Source organism: Prunus mume, linkage group LG6 (assembly GCF_029339155.1).
Source record: "Prunus mume cultivar Tortuosa linkage group LG6, ASM2933915v1, whole genome shotgun sequence".
NCBI classification, from domain to species: domain Eukaryota; kingdom Viridiplantae; phylum Streptophyta; class Magnoliopsida; order Rosales; family Rosaceae; genus Prunus; species Prunus mume.
In genome coordinates this window covers 14,132,473-14,149,300 of record NC_142703.1, presented here as the reverse complement: position 1 = coordinate 14,149,300, position 16,828 = coordinate 14,132,473, and the positions used below count along the sequence as shown (strand labels likewise).

The 16,828-nt window shown below is 35.8% G+C and overlaps 1 protein-coding gene and 1 pseudogene across 13 annotated transcripts; both read right to left on the bottom strand.

Annotated features, from left to right (window-relative positions):
- Positions 1 to 173: 173 nt before the first annotated feature.
- Positions 174 to 9,861, bottom strand: LOC148916198 (serine carboxypeptidase-like 2). Of its 12 annotated transcripts, none has more exons than XR_016127836.1 (11): positions 9,605 to 9,861; positions 9,440 to 9,516; positions 9,174 to 9,277; positions 8,717 to 8,818; positions 3,455 to 3,541; positions 3,222 to 3,353; positions 2,991 to 3,062; positions 2,779 to 2,903; positions 2,468 to 2,506; positions 1,539 to 1,698; positions 174 to 1,383 (listed from the first exon to the last, which is right to left on the bottom strand). XR_016127836.1 is itself a non-coding variant. In XM_089054310.1 (10 exons), the coding sequence occupies exons 3-10, from the start codon at positions 9,174 to 9,176 to the stop codon at positions 1,617 to 1,619; spliced, it is 642 nt and encodes a 213-aa protein (XP_088910436.1). In that variant the 5' UTR covers positions 9,177 to 9,277; positions 9,440 to 9,516; positions 9,605 to 9,861; the 3' UTR covers positions 1,404 to 1,616. The 12 variants fall into 12 exon arrangements, 2 of the variants coding, with proteins under 2 accessions (XP_088910436.1, XP_088910438.1); XR_016127841.1 differs by lacking the exon at positions 174 to 1,383 and adding an exon at positions 1,796 to 2,091 and having other exon boundaries at positions 1,404 to 1,698; XR_016127835.1 differs by lacking the exon at positions 174 to 1,383 and having other exon boundaries at positions 1,404 to 1,698; positions 1,796 to 2,506; positions 9,414 to 9,516.
- A 2,026-nt stretch (positions 9,862 to 11,887) lies between these two features.
- Positions 11,888 to 15,763, bottom strand: LOC103335123 (serine carboxypeptidase-like 18; annotated as a pseudogene). The gene is made up of 13 exons (XR_016128126.1): positions 15,475 to 15,763; positions 15,205 to 15,350; positions 14,465 to 14,737; positions 14,273 to 14,378; positions 14,135 to 14,172; positions 13,921 to 14,022; positions 13,405 to 13,491; positions 13,165 to 13,311; positions 12,992 to 13,063; positions 12,794 to 12,918; positions 12,547 to 12,660; positions 12,225 to 12,279; positions 11,888 to 12,111 (listed from the first exon to the last, which is right to left on the bottom strand). The product of XR_016128126.1 is annotated as a serine carboxypeptidase-like 18 (transcript).
- Positions 15,764 to 16,828: the final 1,065 nt, after the last annotated feature.

Here is a 16,828-nt window from a genome sequence, read left to right as displayed (position 1 = left end):
GCAGGTAGAATGTGGCAGAGAAGGTTTTGAGAGAGCTAGGGTTTAATTGCCCTGCTCTGATCCCATGTGAATTTGATATTATACCAGAACGTCATTAATAGGTACAATTTCTTTATACAAGAGTATATTCATGTACAAGGAAACTAATCCTGTAATCTAGGAAATCAACTAGGAAAGCAAAATCTTAATTACAACACTATTGATACTAATTGATATTATACAAATAGACTTCTTAAATTCAAAATGTCAAGTTCATAAGAAGTTAAAACATACAAACAACGACAACCTTGTGATTGGTTGTTAGAGATATCATATGAATTTGTTTTGTAATCCAAATTCTGGCAGGCGGCCTTTCTCATTGATTAGGAAGAAGTGGGTGCCGTGCAGCTTTGATGCGCCCACATGATTGAAACTGGATTGCTCCTCCTACGTGTCTAACTAGAGTACACGGAACAAAGAGCCGTTTCATGTCCCACTCAACAACTCATCCCATCACGGTCAACAAAGAGCCGTTTCATGTCCCATCTCAACTATTCATCCCATCACGGTCAACAAAGAGCCGTTTCATGTCCCATCTCTCCCACTTATAGCATCCATCTTCTCTTTCGTGTCTAATGCTTACAATCACTCGCGCAAAGTAGACGTATGATTTATTTAGTTTAACTCAAAGAACCCCCACCAAATGCACTTGTTTAATATGTGTAAAGCACAGGAGAACATTAATAGAGTCAATAGCGGAATTAGGAATTTTTGAACGGTAGACTATAGCTAAAATATTTAGGATAAAATCTAATGATTTTTTTTTTGTTTGTTCTTACAGTTTTTATAGTTTATAGAAATAAAAGTATATATTAATTCATATAAACCGTACTAGTTCATAGCTCCATTAACTAATTTCAAATAAATTTTAACATAACACAAATACATATTACATGCAACAAGAAAACTAACATTATCAAAATGAAAATGTGTTCAACAACGAAATTAAAAGTATACCTATTTTAATATGTATTTTTATGACTTCCATGTAACTAAATTTATAGAGAATTGGTTTTTTCATTTATAATTCTTCACATACATGTTTGGTTTTTTGTTTTTTGTGGTTTAATTCTTCACTTTATTATAAAAAGATTTTCTGATGGTCTGTTACCAATGTCATAAAATTTCAAAATAGAATAATATCATCTAAAATATGCAGAGAGTGGAAATAAGGTACCTAAATTTTCATATACAAGGGCAGAGAAGGCAGAACAACCAGAGGACCTCCAGTGAGCCAAGGCACAAGAGGATCAATGGATCATACTCTGGAGTACCCCTTCTGACTCAAAGAAGTAATACAATAGCCGCGCATCATCCATGCCGCCCACTCCCACGTACCTTTATCTAATTAAAGCCACAAAGTATATGTAATTCATTGTCATCTTTTGTATTAATGTAACTCATATTGCACATGTTTATATATACAGAGTAGAGAATAACAGTTTCAAGTTTATGTGATGTGAATAATTGACTCAAACAGACACACAGGAAGGCTTTACCAATCCAACATCAACTACTGAATTTTTCTGTGAACCAATTGACTTATTAATTTGGGGATACACCAATAGAAATTCTGACTACAGCGGGTAGTATGCGAACCACCTACTAATCATAGCATGACATTCTTCAGGTTTGTACTGTGGAGCTGTGACCCGCTCCCTGAAAAATCAGAAAATTTAGTCTCAGTTTTTGGTCAAGCAAATTGCAGTGTGGAATAATTTAAGTTCATGAATCATGATGGGTCTTGGTTTCTTGCCTTTCTAGTTGTATATGTCAACTGGTACTTTTTATACAAATTTATAAATAAACCCAATCCTAGACATGTATTTATAAAAAAATCCAAGCACTATTTAAACATAGAAACACACCCAAAATCAACCCCAAAGTCAACTTTTTGGGTGTGTTTATAAATGGGATTTGAGTGTGTGTAATGATGGGTTTTGGGTGTGTTTATAAAGTGTTTTGGGTGTTGGGTTTTTTTATAATTTCAACCTCCATTTTGGATGTTTTAGTGAAACTCCCTACTTTTTATCTGAGTACTGCATTCTGTATCTAAAGGGAACAAAAAAAGGCATAACAGTGGGATAGTTGTAATCTGATTTTGTGACTAAACTCAACTTAAACAGAAGAAAGATGGAGGACATCAGAAAATAAAAGGGAGTTTCACTAAAACACCCAAAATGGGGGTTGAAATTGTAAAAAAACCCAAGCACTATTTAAACATATAAACACACCCAAAACCCATCATTATACACACTCAAAACCCATTTATAAACACACCCAAAAAATTGACTTTGGGGTTGATTTTGGGTGTGTTTCTATGTTTAAATAGTGCTTGGGTTTTTTTATAAATACATGTCTAGGATTGAGTTTATTTATAAATTTGTAAAAATAAAAAAGTGCGAAAGAAGCTGAGATAGATATCAACCCTGCAACCTGTCTGTCGACGAACCATGGCTTCCAACGACTGTCAATAGTCAAGTTCAGAGATTCTATTCAAGCCATAGTACCCACATATGGAATATACATGTCGTGATCACCAATGTTAATAGACAAGCTTTGTGTTCAGAAGAAATGATAATGTGAGAAGTAAGGTTAAGCCTATCTTTCAATTCATGTACTTGAATGTTCCCTCCCATTATAACTCCATGGATTGGTGACAAATAAGACTTTCTGCTTGACTAAAACAAAAGAAAACTGGAGAGTTTATAAGCATGCATATGCGACAATATATAGTACCTGTAAATCAGAACTCTATAGCCTTGTTTTATGAGGTTCTCATGATAGACAATACTAGATGAAACGTCAGATATATATAAATCTTGTAAGGCCTTATTGCATCTCACCCATTCCTTAATGCTTCCCTGATTGTCATAAGATCAGCAAATTTAAAGTACTGTGATATGTCATGAAAACCAGAAGAATATATTGTGAATGAACTAATTAATTACCTCTTGAATATGAAGAGCATCTTGGACAGTTTTGTCATTTGGCCAAATATAAGTGAAGATATAATCGTAATGCTACATTAGAACAAGGCAGGTATATGGACTCAAAGTTCACATTTAGTATAAAAAACACTTTCGAGTAAGCCAGAACCTACAAATAAGTTACTGCTATATAGTATGCACTGTGTGTGTGCGTGCACGTATGCGTGCATGGTGCAGTGCAGAGAGACTTACCCGACACCATGGCCTACTGAGTTGAGGAAAAGAAAGGAGGAGATTTACAGAGTCCTTATTACTGAGATCGTTTGCATACCACTTTGACCGCGCTGATTTTAACGATGGCATAGCACATGAAGATTCCAATATCTGTACAATGTTTAAGTCTTTGATAAGTCAGTATTTTGATCCCATTACTAAGATTTGGCAAGCACTTGCAGAAACCAAAGGATTTATTTCTTTCCACTCACCTCGTTGTAAAGTTCAAGATCACTCACACATAACGAGTTGTTTAGATCCACATTGATATAGTCTCCCTCGTAGTTTTTTTTCATTAACTTGCAAAACATAAAAAACATAACCACATTTAAGAAAGACAATCTTTTGTACAGGAGCCATATTTTGATCATACGTCAGAATTGTTGGTGTGTAATCCTTCAGCCAAGTCTTTGAAGCTAAAGGAATTGTGTCTGCTCTGTTTTTTATTTCTTTTAGTTGTTTATTTTTTCTTCAGCTTTATTGTGCACCCTTGGATCACAGTCCAAGTGTTTTAATCTCTAGCATAGGTTTAAGTGACATGTGTAAGCATCTAATAGGATGCTAGAACTTGAGCTTATTGTAAATATGGTACAGGGAAGAATATCTCTTTTTCTTCTCTTTGCCTAAACGATTATACCCAAAAACAGTCGAACATATATGAAATATACAGAAGCTTTATTCATTTCTTCTTCTGAGCAACGTTCTCTCAATCCTTCTATGTTTTTTCCTTCTTTGCTCCCAAAATATCCAAAACATGAAATGCTGAAACTAAGAATTCTAACATGGTATCGCGAGCCAGGTTCGATTGCTTGAGCTGGGAGTGAATCTGTGATTGAATCGGAGAAATTGGGTTTTGTTTGAGCTAGAACTTGAGCTCATCTGAAGATCGCGATTTCTCAAATCCAATGTCTAATATGGCAGGATCGAGTACCTCTGAGCTGCGAACTCCAATTTTCAATGGAGAAAATTATGAGTTCTGGAGTATCAGAATGAAAACTATTCTGAAATCTCATGGTTTATGGGATCTGGTTGAGAATGGGTTAAGTGACCTAGATCTGAAGAAGGAGAAAGAGGAGGCTGTAGACACTGAGAAGTCTATGATGGTGATGATGAAGGATGCTCGTGCACTTGGACTGATCCAAAGCGCTGTTTCGGATCAGCTATTTCCAAGGATTGTGAATGAGGAAACTTCGAAGGGAGCGTGGGATATTCAAGTGGAATTGAAGAGATAAACAGGTACGAAATGTCAAATTGCAAGGGCTACGTAGGGAATTTGAATATACCCGCATGAAGGATAGTGAATCTTTATCTGTATATCTGGTTAGGTTGTTTGATATAGTAAATCATATGAAGAGTTATGGTGAGGAACTATCTAGAGAGAGAATTGTCCAGAAACTATTGTTTAGTTTACCTAAATCTTATGATTCTATCTGCTCTGTAATTGAACACTCTAAGGACCTTGAAACACTTGAGGTTCAAGAGGTTGTTGCTTCACTGAAGAGCTTTGAGCTCAGATTGGATAGACACACTGAGAATTCTACAGAAAAGGCCTTCACTAGTCTGAATGTTGGTAGGAAAAACCTTGACCCTAGTCTGAATGTTGGTAGGAAAAACCTTGAAAATGGAATTGCTTCTGCAGATCAAATATCTCAGAAAAATTGGAAATCCAACGATGGAAACAAAATGGCCTGCAAACATTGTGACAGATTTCATTATGGAAAATGTTGGTATGAAGGAAAACCTAAATGCCATGGTTGTGGGAAGCCTGGACATATGATCAGAGATTGCTATGGACACAAGAATGTGCAGAGAGTGAATTATGCAAATCAGGAGGAAGATTGTGGCACTTTGTTTTATGTGTGTAATGCTGCAACTGATGTGAAGGTAAATCACTCTTGGTATATTGACAGTGGTTGTAGTAACCACATGACAGGAGATGAGGGACTTTTGGTCAATATTCAAAGGAATTTGAGCTCTAAGGTGAAGATGGGAACTGGAGAAGTGGTCCCAGTTGCTGGAAAAGGGATTTTGGTGATAAAAACTAAGTTAGGCAAGAAGCACATTCATGAAGTAATGCTTGTACCTGGCCTTGAAGAAAATCTGCTTAGTGTTGGGCAAATGATGGAACATGGCTATCACCTTGTGTTTGGAGGAAATGAGGTGAGTGTTTATGACAATCAGTCACTAGAAAATCTGATTGTGAAGGTGCAGATGACAAATAACAGATGCTTTCCATTGACAATGATGCCTGCGAGTGAGTTGGTTCTAAAAGCAAGTGTCACACATTGCTTGCAGACATGGCATAAGAGGCTAGGACATTTAAATGAAAGAAGTATAAAATTGCTTGAGAATCAAGGGATGGTTCATGGCTTACCTCACTTGGAGCAGAAGTCAGTTGTATGTGATGGTTGTATGCTTGGAAAACAGCATAGGGATTCTTTCCCTTTGGAATCCACTTGGAGAGCTTCAAATCCTTTGGAATTGGTTCACACAGACATCTGTGGACCAATGAAAACAGAATCATTATCTGGAAACAGGTACTTTCTACTGTTTACAGATGATTTTACTAGAATGTCATGGGTGTACTTCATCAGAAATAAGTCAAGTGCATTGGAATGTTTTAGAAAATTCAAAGCTATGACTGAGCTGCAAAGTGGGTATAAGATAAAAGGCTTGAGAAGTGACAGGGGTGGAGAGTTTCTATCTGGAGAATTCAACAAGTTTTGTGAGGAATCTGGTATTCAAAGGCAGCTAACTATGGCATATTCTCCACAGCAAAATGGAGTGGCCGAGAGGAAGAACAGGACAGTAGTGGAAATGGCCAAGTCCATGTTGCATGAGAAAGGTGTTCCCTATGAGTTTTGGGCAGAAGCTGTAAATACAGCAGTCTATTTGCTGAATAGATGTCCTACCAAGGCTCTTAACAAGATAACACCATTTGAAGCTTATACTGGCAGAAAACCAGGAATTGCCCATTTAAAAATATTTGGATCACCTTGTCATGTGCTTATTCCTTCAGCATTGAGGCATAAGTTTGAAGAAAACAGTCACAAGTGTATTTTTGTAGGCTATGGTCTCTGTGAAAAGGGATATAGGCTGTTTGATCCAAGTACTAGGAAGATAATTCTGTCCAGAGATGTGCAATTTGATGAAAATGGCTTATGGAAGTGGGAAAATACAAATGAAGAAGAGATGGTAGTTTCTTTGCCTACTGAGAATCAAAGCTGTGAACCAAGTCAAAGCTTGGATACATCACTGCAAATGAATGAAGAAGTCACATTACGAGCTGAACCAAGTCAAAGCTTGGATACACAAACTCAAATAGTTGAAGATACCACTCTGCAAGATGAAGGCATAGGTGAAAGTTCTCATTTCTTTGATCACACACCAAAGAAATGGAGAAGTGTAAGTGAAATCATGGCTAAGTGTAATGTGTGTATTGTGGAACCTGAAAATTATGAAGATGCAGCTCAAGATGAGTCATGGAGAAAGGCAATGGAAGCTGAACTGGAAATGATAGAAAAAAATGACACTTGGGAACTTGTCGAGAGACCATTTGCTAAACCCGTGATTGGTGTTAAGTGGGTCTACAAGACTAAACTGAACCTAGATGGTACTGTGCAGAAAAACAAGGCTCGTTTAGTGGCTAAAGGCTACTCACAAAAGCCCGGTATTGATTACAATGAGACTTTTGCCCCTGTGGCAAGGCTAGACACCATTAGGACTTTGATTGCTCTTGCTGCACATAAGGAATGGAGCTTGTATCAACTAGATGTGAAATCTGCATTTCTTAATGGAGTTTTAAAAGAGGAACTATATGTGGAGCAACCACAAGGATTTGTAAAGAAGGATGAGGAAACAAAGGTATACAAGTTACACAAAGCTTTGTATGGTTTGAAGCAAGCACCAAGAGCTTGGTATGACGAGATTGATGCCTATTTCAACAATGCTGATTTCAAGAAAAGTCCAAGTGAGGCAACTTTATATGTTAAGGCAGAAGGTTCAGATGTTCTTATTGTTTCTCTATATGTTGATGACATAGTATACACGGGTAGCAGCTCTCAAATGATTGAAGAATTTAGGAGAGATATGATGGAACACTATGAGATGACAGATTTGGGAGTATTACACCATTTTCTTGGAATGGGGGTGATACAGTCTAAACAAAGGATTTTCTTGCATCAGAAGAAGTATGGACAGAAGCTGGTTGAAAAATTTGGTTTGAAAGATTGCAAAATAGTGGCTACACCACTTGCAATGAATGAGAAGTTAAGTAAGAATGATGGAAGTAAGGCTGCAGATGAAGGAGAATATAGACAAATTGTGGGCAGTTTGCTCTACTTGACTGCAACTAGGCCTGACATAATGTTTGCAGCTAGCCTCTTGGCAAGATTCATGCACAATCCCACCAAGAAACACATGGGAACTGCTAAAAGGGTATTGAGATACATTCAAGGAACAATAGACTTTGGAATTGTATTTGAGAAAGGAAAAGAAACTACTCTTATTGGCTATTGTGATAGTGATTGGGCAGGAAGTGAAGATGACATGAGGAGTACCTCAGGGTATGTTTTTACTATGGGATCGGGAGTGTTTTCGTGGGCTTCAATCAAGCAAAATACAGTTGCTTTGTCTACAGCAGAGGCAGAATATATAAGTGCTGCAGAGGCTACTTCTCAAGCAAAGTGGCTGAGATTTGTACTTGAAGATTTTGGAGAAGAACAAATTGAAGGAACACGGATAATGTGTGATAACACATCAGCAATTGCTATGGCAAAGAACCCTGTTTTCCACCAGAAGTCAAGGGCACATTAACAGAAAGTTTCATTTCATTCGAGAAGCAATTCAAGCCAAGGAGATAGAACTTGTCTACTGCAGAACTGAGGAGCAAATTGCAGATATTCTGACTAAAGCTTTGCCTAAGGACATGTTTGCATACTTAAGGGAATTACTTGGTGTTAAGTCGGCTAAAGGATTAGAAGGGAATGTTGGTGTGTAATCCTTCAGCCGAGTCTTTGAAGCTAAAGGAATTGTGTCTGCTCTGTTTTTTATTTCTTTTAGTTGTTTATTTTTTCTTCAGCTTTATTGTGCACCCTTGGATCACAGTCCAAGTGTTTTAATCTCTAGCATAGGTTTAAGTGACATGTGTAAGCATCTAATAGGATGCTAGAACTTGAGCTTATTGTAAATATGGTACAGGGAAGAATATCTCTTTTTCTTCTCTTTGCCTAAACGATTATACCCAAAAACAGTCGAACATATATGAAATATACAGAAGCTTTATTCATTTCTTCTTCTGAGCAACGTTCTCTCAATCCTTCTGTGTTTTTTCCTTCTTTGCTCCCAAAATATCCAAAACATGAAATGCTGAAACTAAGAATTCTAACAAGAATAGCTCAGAATGATTTGAAGAGCCAGAATCCAATATCTACATGAAAATCGACAAGAAGCAACAAAATCAGTGCGTATTTCACCTGGTATAGCTCGTCTGATATAAGTGTGTTTAGGTAAGAAAATAGCACTCTGGAATTCTCATCCTTTTCAGAATCTGTCACTGGATTGCCAAGCACATATCCCTTCAGCCAATATATATAGAACATTAGGCCCACTGGCATATATTCAGGAATTAATTAACTACAACACAACAGAACTCATTCAAAATCAAGTGGCAGCACTTGTACTTTGAGATTCATTGGTGGCACATGTTCATTATGATTACCAACATAAAAATTAAAGTAAATTAAAATCAATACCTCATGAAACTAAATGTTCGCTTTATTTGTCCATCTGCTATATATATTGAGCAATTAGAGGTGACGAATGAAATGTTCAATATTATTTGCAGGTGAAAGGTTGGATGATTGACCCTTCTCTCAATTCTTGGTAGCTGAAACTGACAAAAGGTCAAATTTAAGAGGGTTACCAACTTACCATCTGATATTTCCTTAACAACGATAGGAACAAATTATGCCGGAATAAGAATCTCCGGCAATGTAAAGTGGATTATTGTAGAACTTGGAATGATCCATAAGCCACTGCACCACAACATTGAAAACAACAATGTAGCTAAGCTAGATGCAAGAAAGGAAGGTTAAATTCCAACAGCCAATCATGTCAATTTTTGAAACCATTCCTAATCTTTTGAAAGATGAGCATGAACTAAACATTAACCTTGTAGGCAAGTGTACCCTCCTCACCATTCTAAGAAATTCATATTTTTTGCATAAGAGAATCCTCTGCCCACCAGTGCGTCTACAAATATTATGTTGGCAACCTGAAAGTTTGGATATTGTTCTTCTCAATGCTAAAGATCACACAAATACATAAACACAAACACCTAGAAGGCAATTGAAGTCTCCTACCTTTGTCCATGGGTACGGATTCAACTTTAATTTTGGTTTGTTGCCAATGGAATGTGTGCATAGTCAAAGGATAGTGGACCCAGTTTCAAGTTCGAAGGGGAGGTCACCGCGAAAGCCAGGTAGGGCATTGATGATTTTGGAAGTCGATGCAACATGAATGTTCATAAGGATAACCAGAAGAAGTAGTCATGATAAGCAAGACTAGAGGAAAGATCGTGTATATATGAAGCTGATAAGCTGTTGTTGCATCTCACCCATTCCTTAATGCTTTATCGTTGGCCCAAACCTCAGAGAAGATATAATTGTCTTTCTGCCATGAAAAGCAAAGGAGATATGCTTAGTTAAGTACAGTTCAACAAAGGCATACGAGTAACCTACAGCATAAAGATCAGTTATTGTTGGTATGCATGCGTATGTGTGAGATATAGAAACTCACCGGACACCATTGCCTGGGAAGTTTAGAAAAAGGAAGGAGAACATTTACAGGAGTTCTTATTAATTTCAATTAATTAAAGTTGTTTGCTAAAAATTAATTTCAATTAATTTTTTATATAAATAAAATAAAAAAAAAAAAAATAAAAAAAAAAAATAAAAAAGGACCCGAAACGCCCAGGCAGCCAAGGCGGATTTTTCGAACACTGCTAAAAATATAATGATGAAAACGAGTGATGCACTTTGAGCTCTTCTGCAACTCTAAACTCTCAAATGGAGCAGTTCAAAGGCCAGCCTCGGCTGCCGAAAGGATACGACATAACGTTCAAACCGGACCTTACCGCTTGCAGTTTCGGCGGTGCCGTTGCCGTCGAGCTCGATATCATCTCCGATATCTGGTTAGTCGTCCTCAACGCGGTCGACCTCTCCGTCGATGCCGCTTCCGTGTCTTTTACTCACAGAGACTCTTCCAGCAAGGTACTATTGATCCATGCATTTGCTTGCTTGCTTTAGACAATTTACAAAACAGAACAAAATAAAAAGGCTATCTTCATTTGGAATTTGGAAGTCCTACTCAATTTATCTGGGTGTGCAGTGGAGATCAATCATGCTGCTGATGTTGATGAAATAATAAGTTACAGAAAAGGAGCTTCTGTTCATGATCGATTATGATACAAGGACCCCCTTTATAATTTGTCCCTTGATATTTCTCAGCTCTACTGTTCTGGGTTGGATTTGCTATATATGCTCATGAGTTGTAATTTTTTTTCTTCACAGAAATAACTTATATTGATGGGTTAGTTGTCCACGAAGTGGTTGCTTTCAATTTCTTAAAGCACATTATAATCTGGTGTCCAACTACCATATGCATAATGTATGTCACTAAAATTTTCCCAACAAAAATAGAGGTTTGTGATGAAATAATTTAATAAACCGACATTTTGAGATAAAATCTCACACCTAATTGATTCTTAGTGGACAATGTCGCCAAACAAGGTTCATGCATGCAAATAATGCCACCTCAACTTTCATACACTTCCGCGTATTCATGTTGAAGGTTGTAGATTAAAATTATACTCAGATAAGTGATCATGTACGTACTTTTAGTTACTGTGAAACATTACATATGTATAATGCAGTAATATTTCTAATTTAGTATACTAGGTTAAAGAGGAGAATGCGCCAGTCACCTATTGATCATATCAAAGCATTCCTTAGGATTGTACTCTGGAGCTTTATGCCCTTCTCCCTGCACATTTGCAACTGGGAATTATTTATTCCATCATAAGTGATTATTAGACTTACTTCAAAGAGAAGATCAATAAACTTGGAAGCCATCACTCATGCCTTTATAGTCGCATATGTCAAATTATACTCGTTGTTTGAATAGTACATTGTGTATCTGTAAAATGAATCAATGAAAAAGGAGAACAAAAGATCAAAGTTAGTATTAAACATTGAAATTCCTAAACTCAAAAATAAAAATCCGAACCCAAAAAAATCATGAAAACAACTACAAACCCTGCAACTTGATGATCAGAGAACCATGGTTTCCAATCATCCTCAAGTGTCAAGTTCAAGGATTCAATCCATGCCAGTGTACAAGAAGACCCTCTTCTCACAAGGATGTATATGATTTCCTTACCTATTTTATTTATGACATTTGTTTAGTAAAATCAGTTTACCATTTTCAACAAATCAATTGAAACATTTTGTTGTTCAGAAAAGAAAAGAATAGAGTTTGACAGAGTTAGCTCATGTGAAAAGCGATTGTTCAAGAGATTGAATATGTATATATCCTGGCAAATATAAATCGGGAGAAAGTTCTTCGAATTATGAAGCAGAGTGTACTATCAGCTGCAATGCGTAAGCTCAAATATCTTAAGTTCATGGTGAAATCGACTATGGATTTCTTTAATACAAGAGATCACCCAAATGGGCAAATTTTCAATACAAATATATATAGGTGTGGAGTTGCTTGAATGAGCTAATTAAACATAGTAATATGCAAGCCACCTATCAATCATTGCAAGACATTCCACAGGCTTGTATTCTGGAGCTGTGTGGCCAGCTCCCTGCATACGTCAAACAAAAGTTAATTTCCATTATTTTAGGTTTTTTGTATTTGTTTTTTTGTATTTAAATAAACATAGCTGAGAAGAATTAAAACAGGATTTCCAGTTCTAGCCTTTACAGTCACGAATGTCAAACTGTACGCTTTCCTTGTATATGCATTGGTGTACCTATTGAAAAAAAAAATTAATTAATTAAATTAGAAATTGTTGTGACATTATGAAAATAGTGAAACAATATATGCGACTAACTAAAATTGATAGTGGCAACAGGTACTAGTCCAGTGGAAAAGAATCTTGACTTGCAGACTAATGGTCTTAGATTAGAATCCTTATGACACCTTGACAGTGTATGTATGTATGAGAAAATCCTTTACCCCTAATTGCATGTATAAATAAAAAATGAAAAATAGTGGCAAGTAGGAAGTAGCAACCAACCCTGCAACTTGGCCATTAACAAACCATGGTCTCCATTGATAATCAACACTAAAATTGAGAGATTTTATCCATTCTTGAGTGCCCACGTATGGAATAAGCATGTCATGATCACCACTGTACCAAAAAAAAAAAAAAAAGTACAAATTAACTATGATATTTCAGACAGAGGAATTATTCATCTATTTATTTGCACAAACGTTTGTGGTTTTTTAAGGATGGAAATGGAGAAAATTAAGAAAATTGTAACCTGTAAACCAGTGCTCTAAGGTTTTTCTTGGTGAGGTTTCGATGATAGTCAATACTAGTTCTAACATCATGTGCATAATTGCTAGATATGCTCTGATTGCATTTTTCCCAACCCTTTATTGTTCCCTGCACATTGTAATGGTAAATAAAAGTGTGAATATTTTATGTGGGTATTGTAATTCTCAAAATTAATACTTACCTCTCGAACGTGAAGAGCACTTTGGACTGTTTTATCATTAGCCCAAATGAAGGAGAACAGATAGTTATAAGTCTGCAAAGAAGTAAGGGTAGTAAGGTGCCACACAGTAAGTATAAAGTCTCTATAAGGGTATGTATTGTCTCTGAGATATATATATATATATATATATTTACATGACACCATGATTCTGTAGAGTGATGTAGCACGTCTAAGAAGTTCTCACCATCGAAGTTTTGATCCCATTTGAATATTTTTGGGTTTGGAGACATAGTGCTACACTTTGGCTCCAATATTTGGTTATAATATATCTTCTGGGTGCACTGCAAATTTGTTAGAGTGGCAAATGGATCTTCAGTTCAAAGTTTGAAAATAAATGTGAACTAAAAACAATGTCGTAAATTAGTAATTCTCACCTCAGTGACTTCTTGGAGGTTTTCCACACAAGGTGCATTGCTCGGATCTACTTGAACATACTCGCCCTTGCAATTTGTTTTAGTTGACTATATATAATGCGAAGAGATTAGGTCTCAAATTATTGCCCAATAATAACAGACATTATTTCAGTGTTTTGCTCGGTCATTTGCACAAAAATTATACACACTGAGATGCAATTTGCTCGGTCTTAGTGAAGACCCAAAAACACACACAAACACACTTATTAAAGAATGTATACTAGAATTCCACACCTATTAAGGTTTGTAGATAGTTAAGTTAGGAACAATATCGGTGTTAGTTATAGTGAGCCGTTAAGCATTTTACACATTCATTCAACTCTCAATTTTCTTTCTTCACAGAGTTCAGGAAAATCAAGGAAGTAATTTTCACACTGTCATTTTACACTCTCCTTTTCTTTTCTAGTTTTATGTTTCATCAATAATTACTATCGCTTTTTCCAAATAAATAAAAAAGTCACTAGAGAGCATTTATACCTCATAGAGTTTATCGGAAATAAGTGCCATGCGGTGAGCAAATTTAATTCGTGAATTCACGTCATATGTTGGTTCTGTATATGGGTTGCCTAGCACGTAACCCTGAGTTCAAAGTAGCCCAAAGACCAAACAGAGAGCACAAACGATGAGGCACGAACAAAAGGAGAAGGACTAAAATCAAACAAGTTTAAAATCCGATTGAATTAATTCTTACTTTGAGATTCAACGGTGGTTCATGCCCGACTTCATTGCCTAGAACAGTATAGATTTAGAAAAAAGAGTTGCCTCATAATTTAATTAAATAAGTTTAGTGAAATAGTTGATGAAGTCTTCATCCCCAACAAAAAGTTACCGTTGGACACTTCCTGAACAATGATGGGAACAGTTATGCCTGAATATGAATCACCAGCAGCAATGTACAGTGCATATTTCAGAAATTCAGGATGATCTTTAAGCCACTGCAGCACCAACATATATATATATATATAATTAATTAATTAATGAGATTTAATATATAATTTTAATTACTTTAACCAATTTTCACCTTCCTTAGAAATTCATAGGTATGAGCTGCGGATGATATATCACCGGTCTCGTATCCTTCCCAACTTTTTGCATAGGAGAATCCATCCACTACCAACTGGTTGATCCAAAAATATTATGGTGGCAACCTGAACATCGTCCAATGCATTTGGGTAAAGTTCTTGACAAATTAAGTGTAGATTAAGTAGTAGGTTTATCTTTGTCCATGAGTATGGATTCAACACAAGCGTTGGCTCGTTCCCACTAGAATTTGCGTAGTTGAACATTATTGGACCTACCAAACAAATCGAATTCAGGGCATAACAACTTTTGTTTTATATATATATATATATATATATATATATATATAATATAAAGCAAAAGCAGAGAATGAGACAACATTCAAATCTGAGAAAATGGCATTGGTTAATGCAAATATTAAGAATTGAAATTATTAATTAAAGGAGGATAATATGGTAAATTCACACTTTTTCATATTAAAAAAAATAATAAAAAGAAAAATCAGATAATGGATAATATTTTTATGGAACACAACTACCCATTATCTTATTTAATTCTTACATAAATTTTAATTTTTTTAAAAAAAAGTCTTGTCAGTAGAAGCGCGTGTGGAGAAGCTAGTATTAATTAAACGTAAGGTCATTGATTTCTTTTATATGATTACAATTGTTTAATAGAGGAGATAATAATGTCTTGCATACTTTAAAAAAAGTAATCAGATAAGGTAAAATAATAATATACCTATTTGGTATGCAAGGCCAGAAAAACCGGAGCAACCGGGACCTCCGGTGAGCCAAAGCACCAGGGGGTCTTCCTTGGGACTCCTCTCCGACTCAATGAAGTAATAAAATAGCTGCACATCATCCAAATCGCCCACCCCCACATACCTTTATTTCTTTCATACCAATTAGTAACTCATAGTGGGAACAACTAGTATTTAGTTATGTGTATAATACGAAAAAAATTGATTACACCTGAGATGGTGATGATAATAGTTGAAAAATTATTTACCCGGTTTCAAGTTTAAAGGGGAGTTCACCGGAAAAGCCCGGTAGGGTGTCGATGGTGGATTTTGATGCAACAATAATGTGACTGTTGAGGAAGACCAGAAGAAGTGCTAGCGGCAACATGGTGATGATGCTCTTGAGATGTTGAAGGTCTGACAGAAGGAGACCCTACTCTCACAACGATATGTAGATGATCAAAACATGTGGTTCGACAGACCAGTAGGTGAAATAAACTCTTTGACTTTTTCCGTTTAGGGTCAATGTATCGTTTACCGTTTTTCATAAAATATACAAATACCTAGATACATATCTATGGAGAGGGGTTTAGAGCCATTTAAAAAAAAAAAAAAAAAGAAAAGAAAAAAAAAAGGTCAAATAACTATGATACTGAGTTTCACAAGTATAGGCATAAATGACATGAATAAGAGAAAGTTTGGTGTGTTGTTCAAATTATTAATTAATAAATTTGGTGAAACTGCCCCCTTTTCTTTTTCATTTACTTTTGTACATATGGTAGGTGTTATTCTCATGTTCTACCTGTCGTACGAAAGATTATGCATGAAGAACATGTGTTACATTTTTCTCATTGAAAAAAAACATGTGTTACACAAAAACGACAATGACACACAAAAACTCTTTTAAAATTTTTAAACTAACTTTCACCTTCCTTAGAAATTCATAGGTCTGAGCAACTGATAATGTATCACTGATCTGGTATCCTTGCCAACTTTTTGCATAGGAGAATCCACTACCAACAGGTTGATCCAAAAATATTATATTCGCAATCTGAACATTTTCCAATTAGAAATTTTGCCACTAAACTACATGAGTACATGGATTAATTACGTTATATTAATTAATTAATTACCTTTGTCCATGGGTATGGATTCAACACAAATGTTGGTTCGTTCCCACTAGAATTTGCGTAGTTGAACATTATTGTACCTACCAAAACAAATCAAATTCAGGGCATAACAACTTTCGTTAAATATTAATTAAATGCAAGATCATTGATGTCTTTTATATGATTACAATTGTTTAATAGAGGAGATAATAAGGTTTTATAAAATTGTTAATGATTGGTATGACGACCATTCTTTGATGTAAATGACACTGTACCTATGGCTACCGTGCAGTCAACATCCAACTAATAATGGTTTAATATGGGAGCTGATTTTCCCACTCTTTTTTGGTCAACTTACACTCCCTCTTTGTTAGAAATTGTGTGTTCCCACTCGTTTTTTTTTGTCCACGTACACCCTTTTTTTTTTTTTTTTTTGTTATAGTAAAAACTATTATCTCCTCAGCCCAATGAGTAGGCCTGGGCCAAGTTCTTTGAAACCTCAACCCGACTTAAA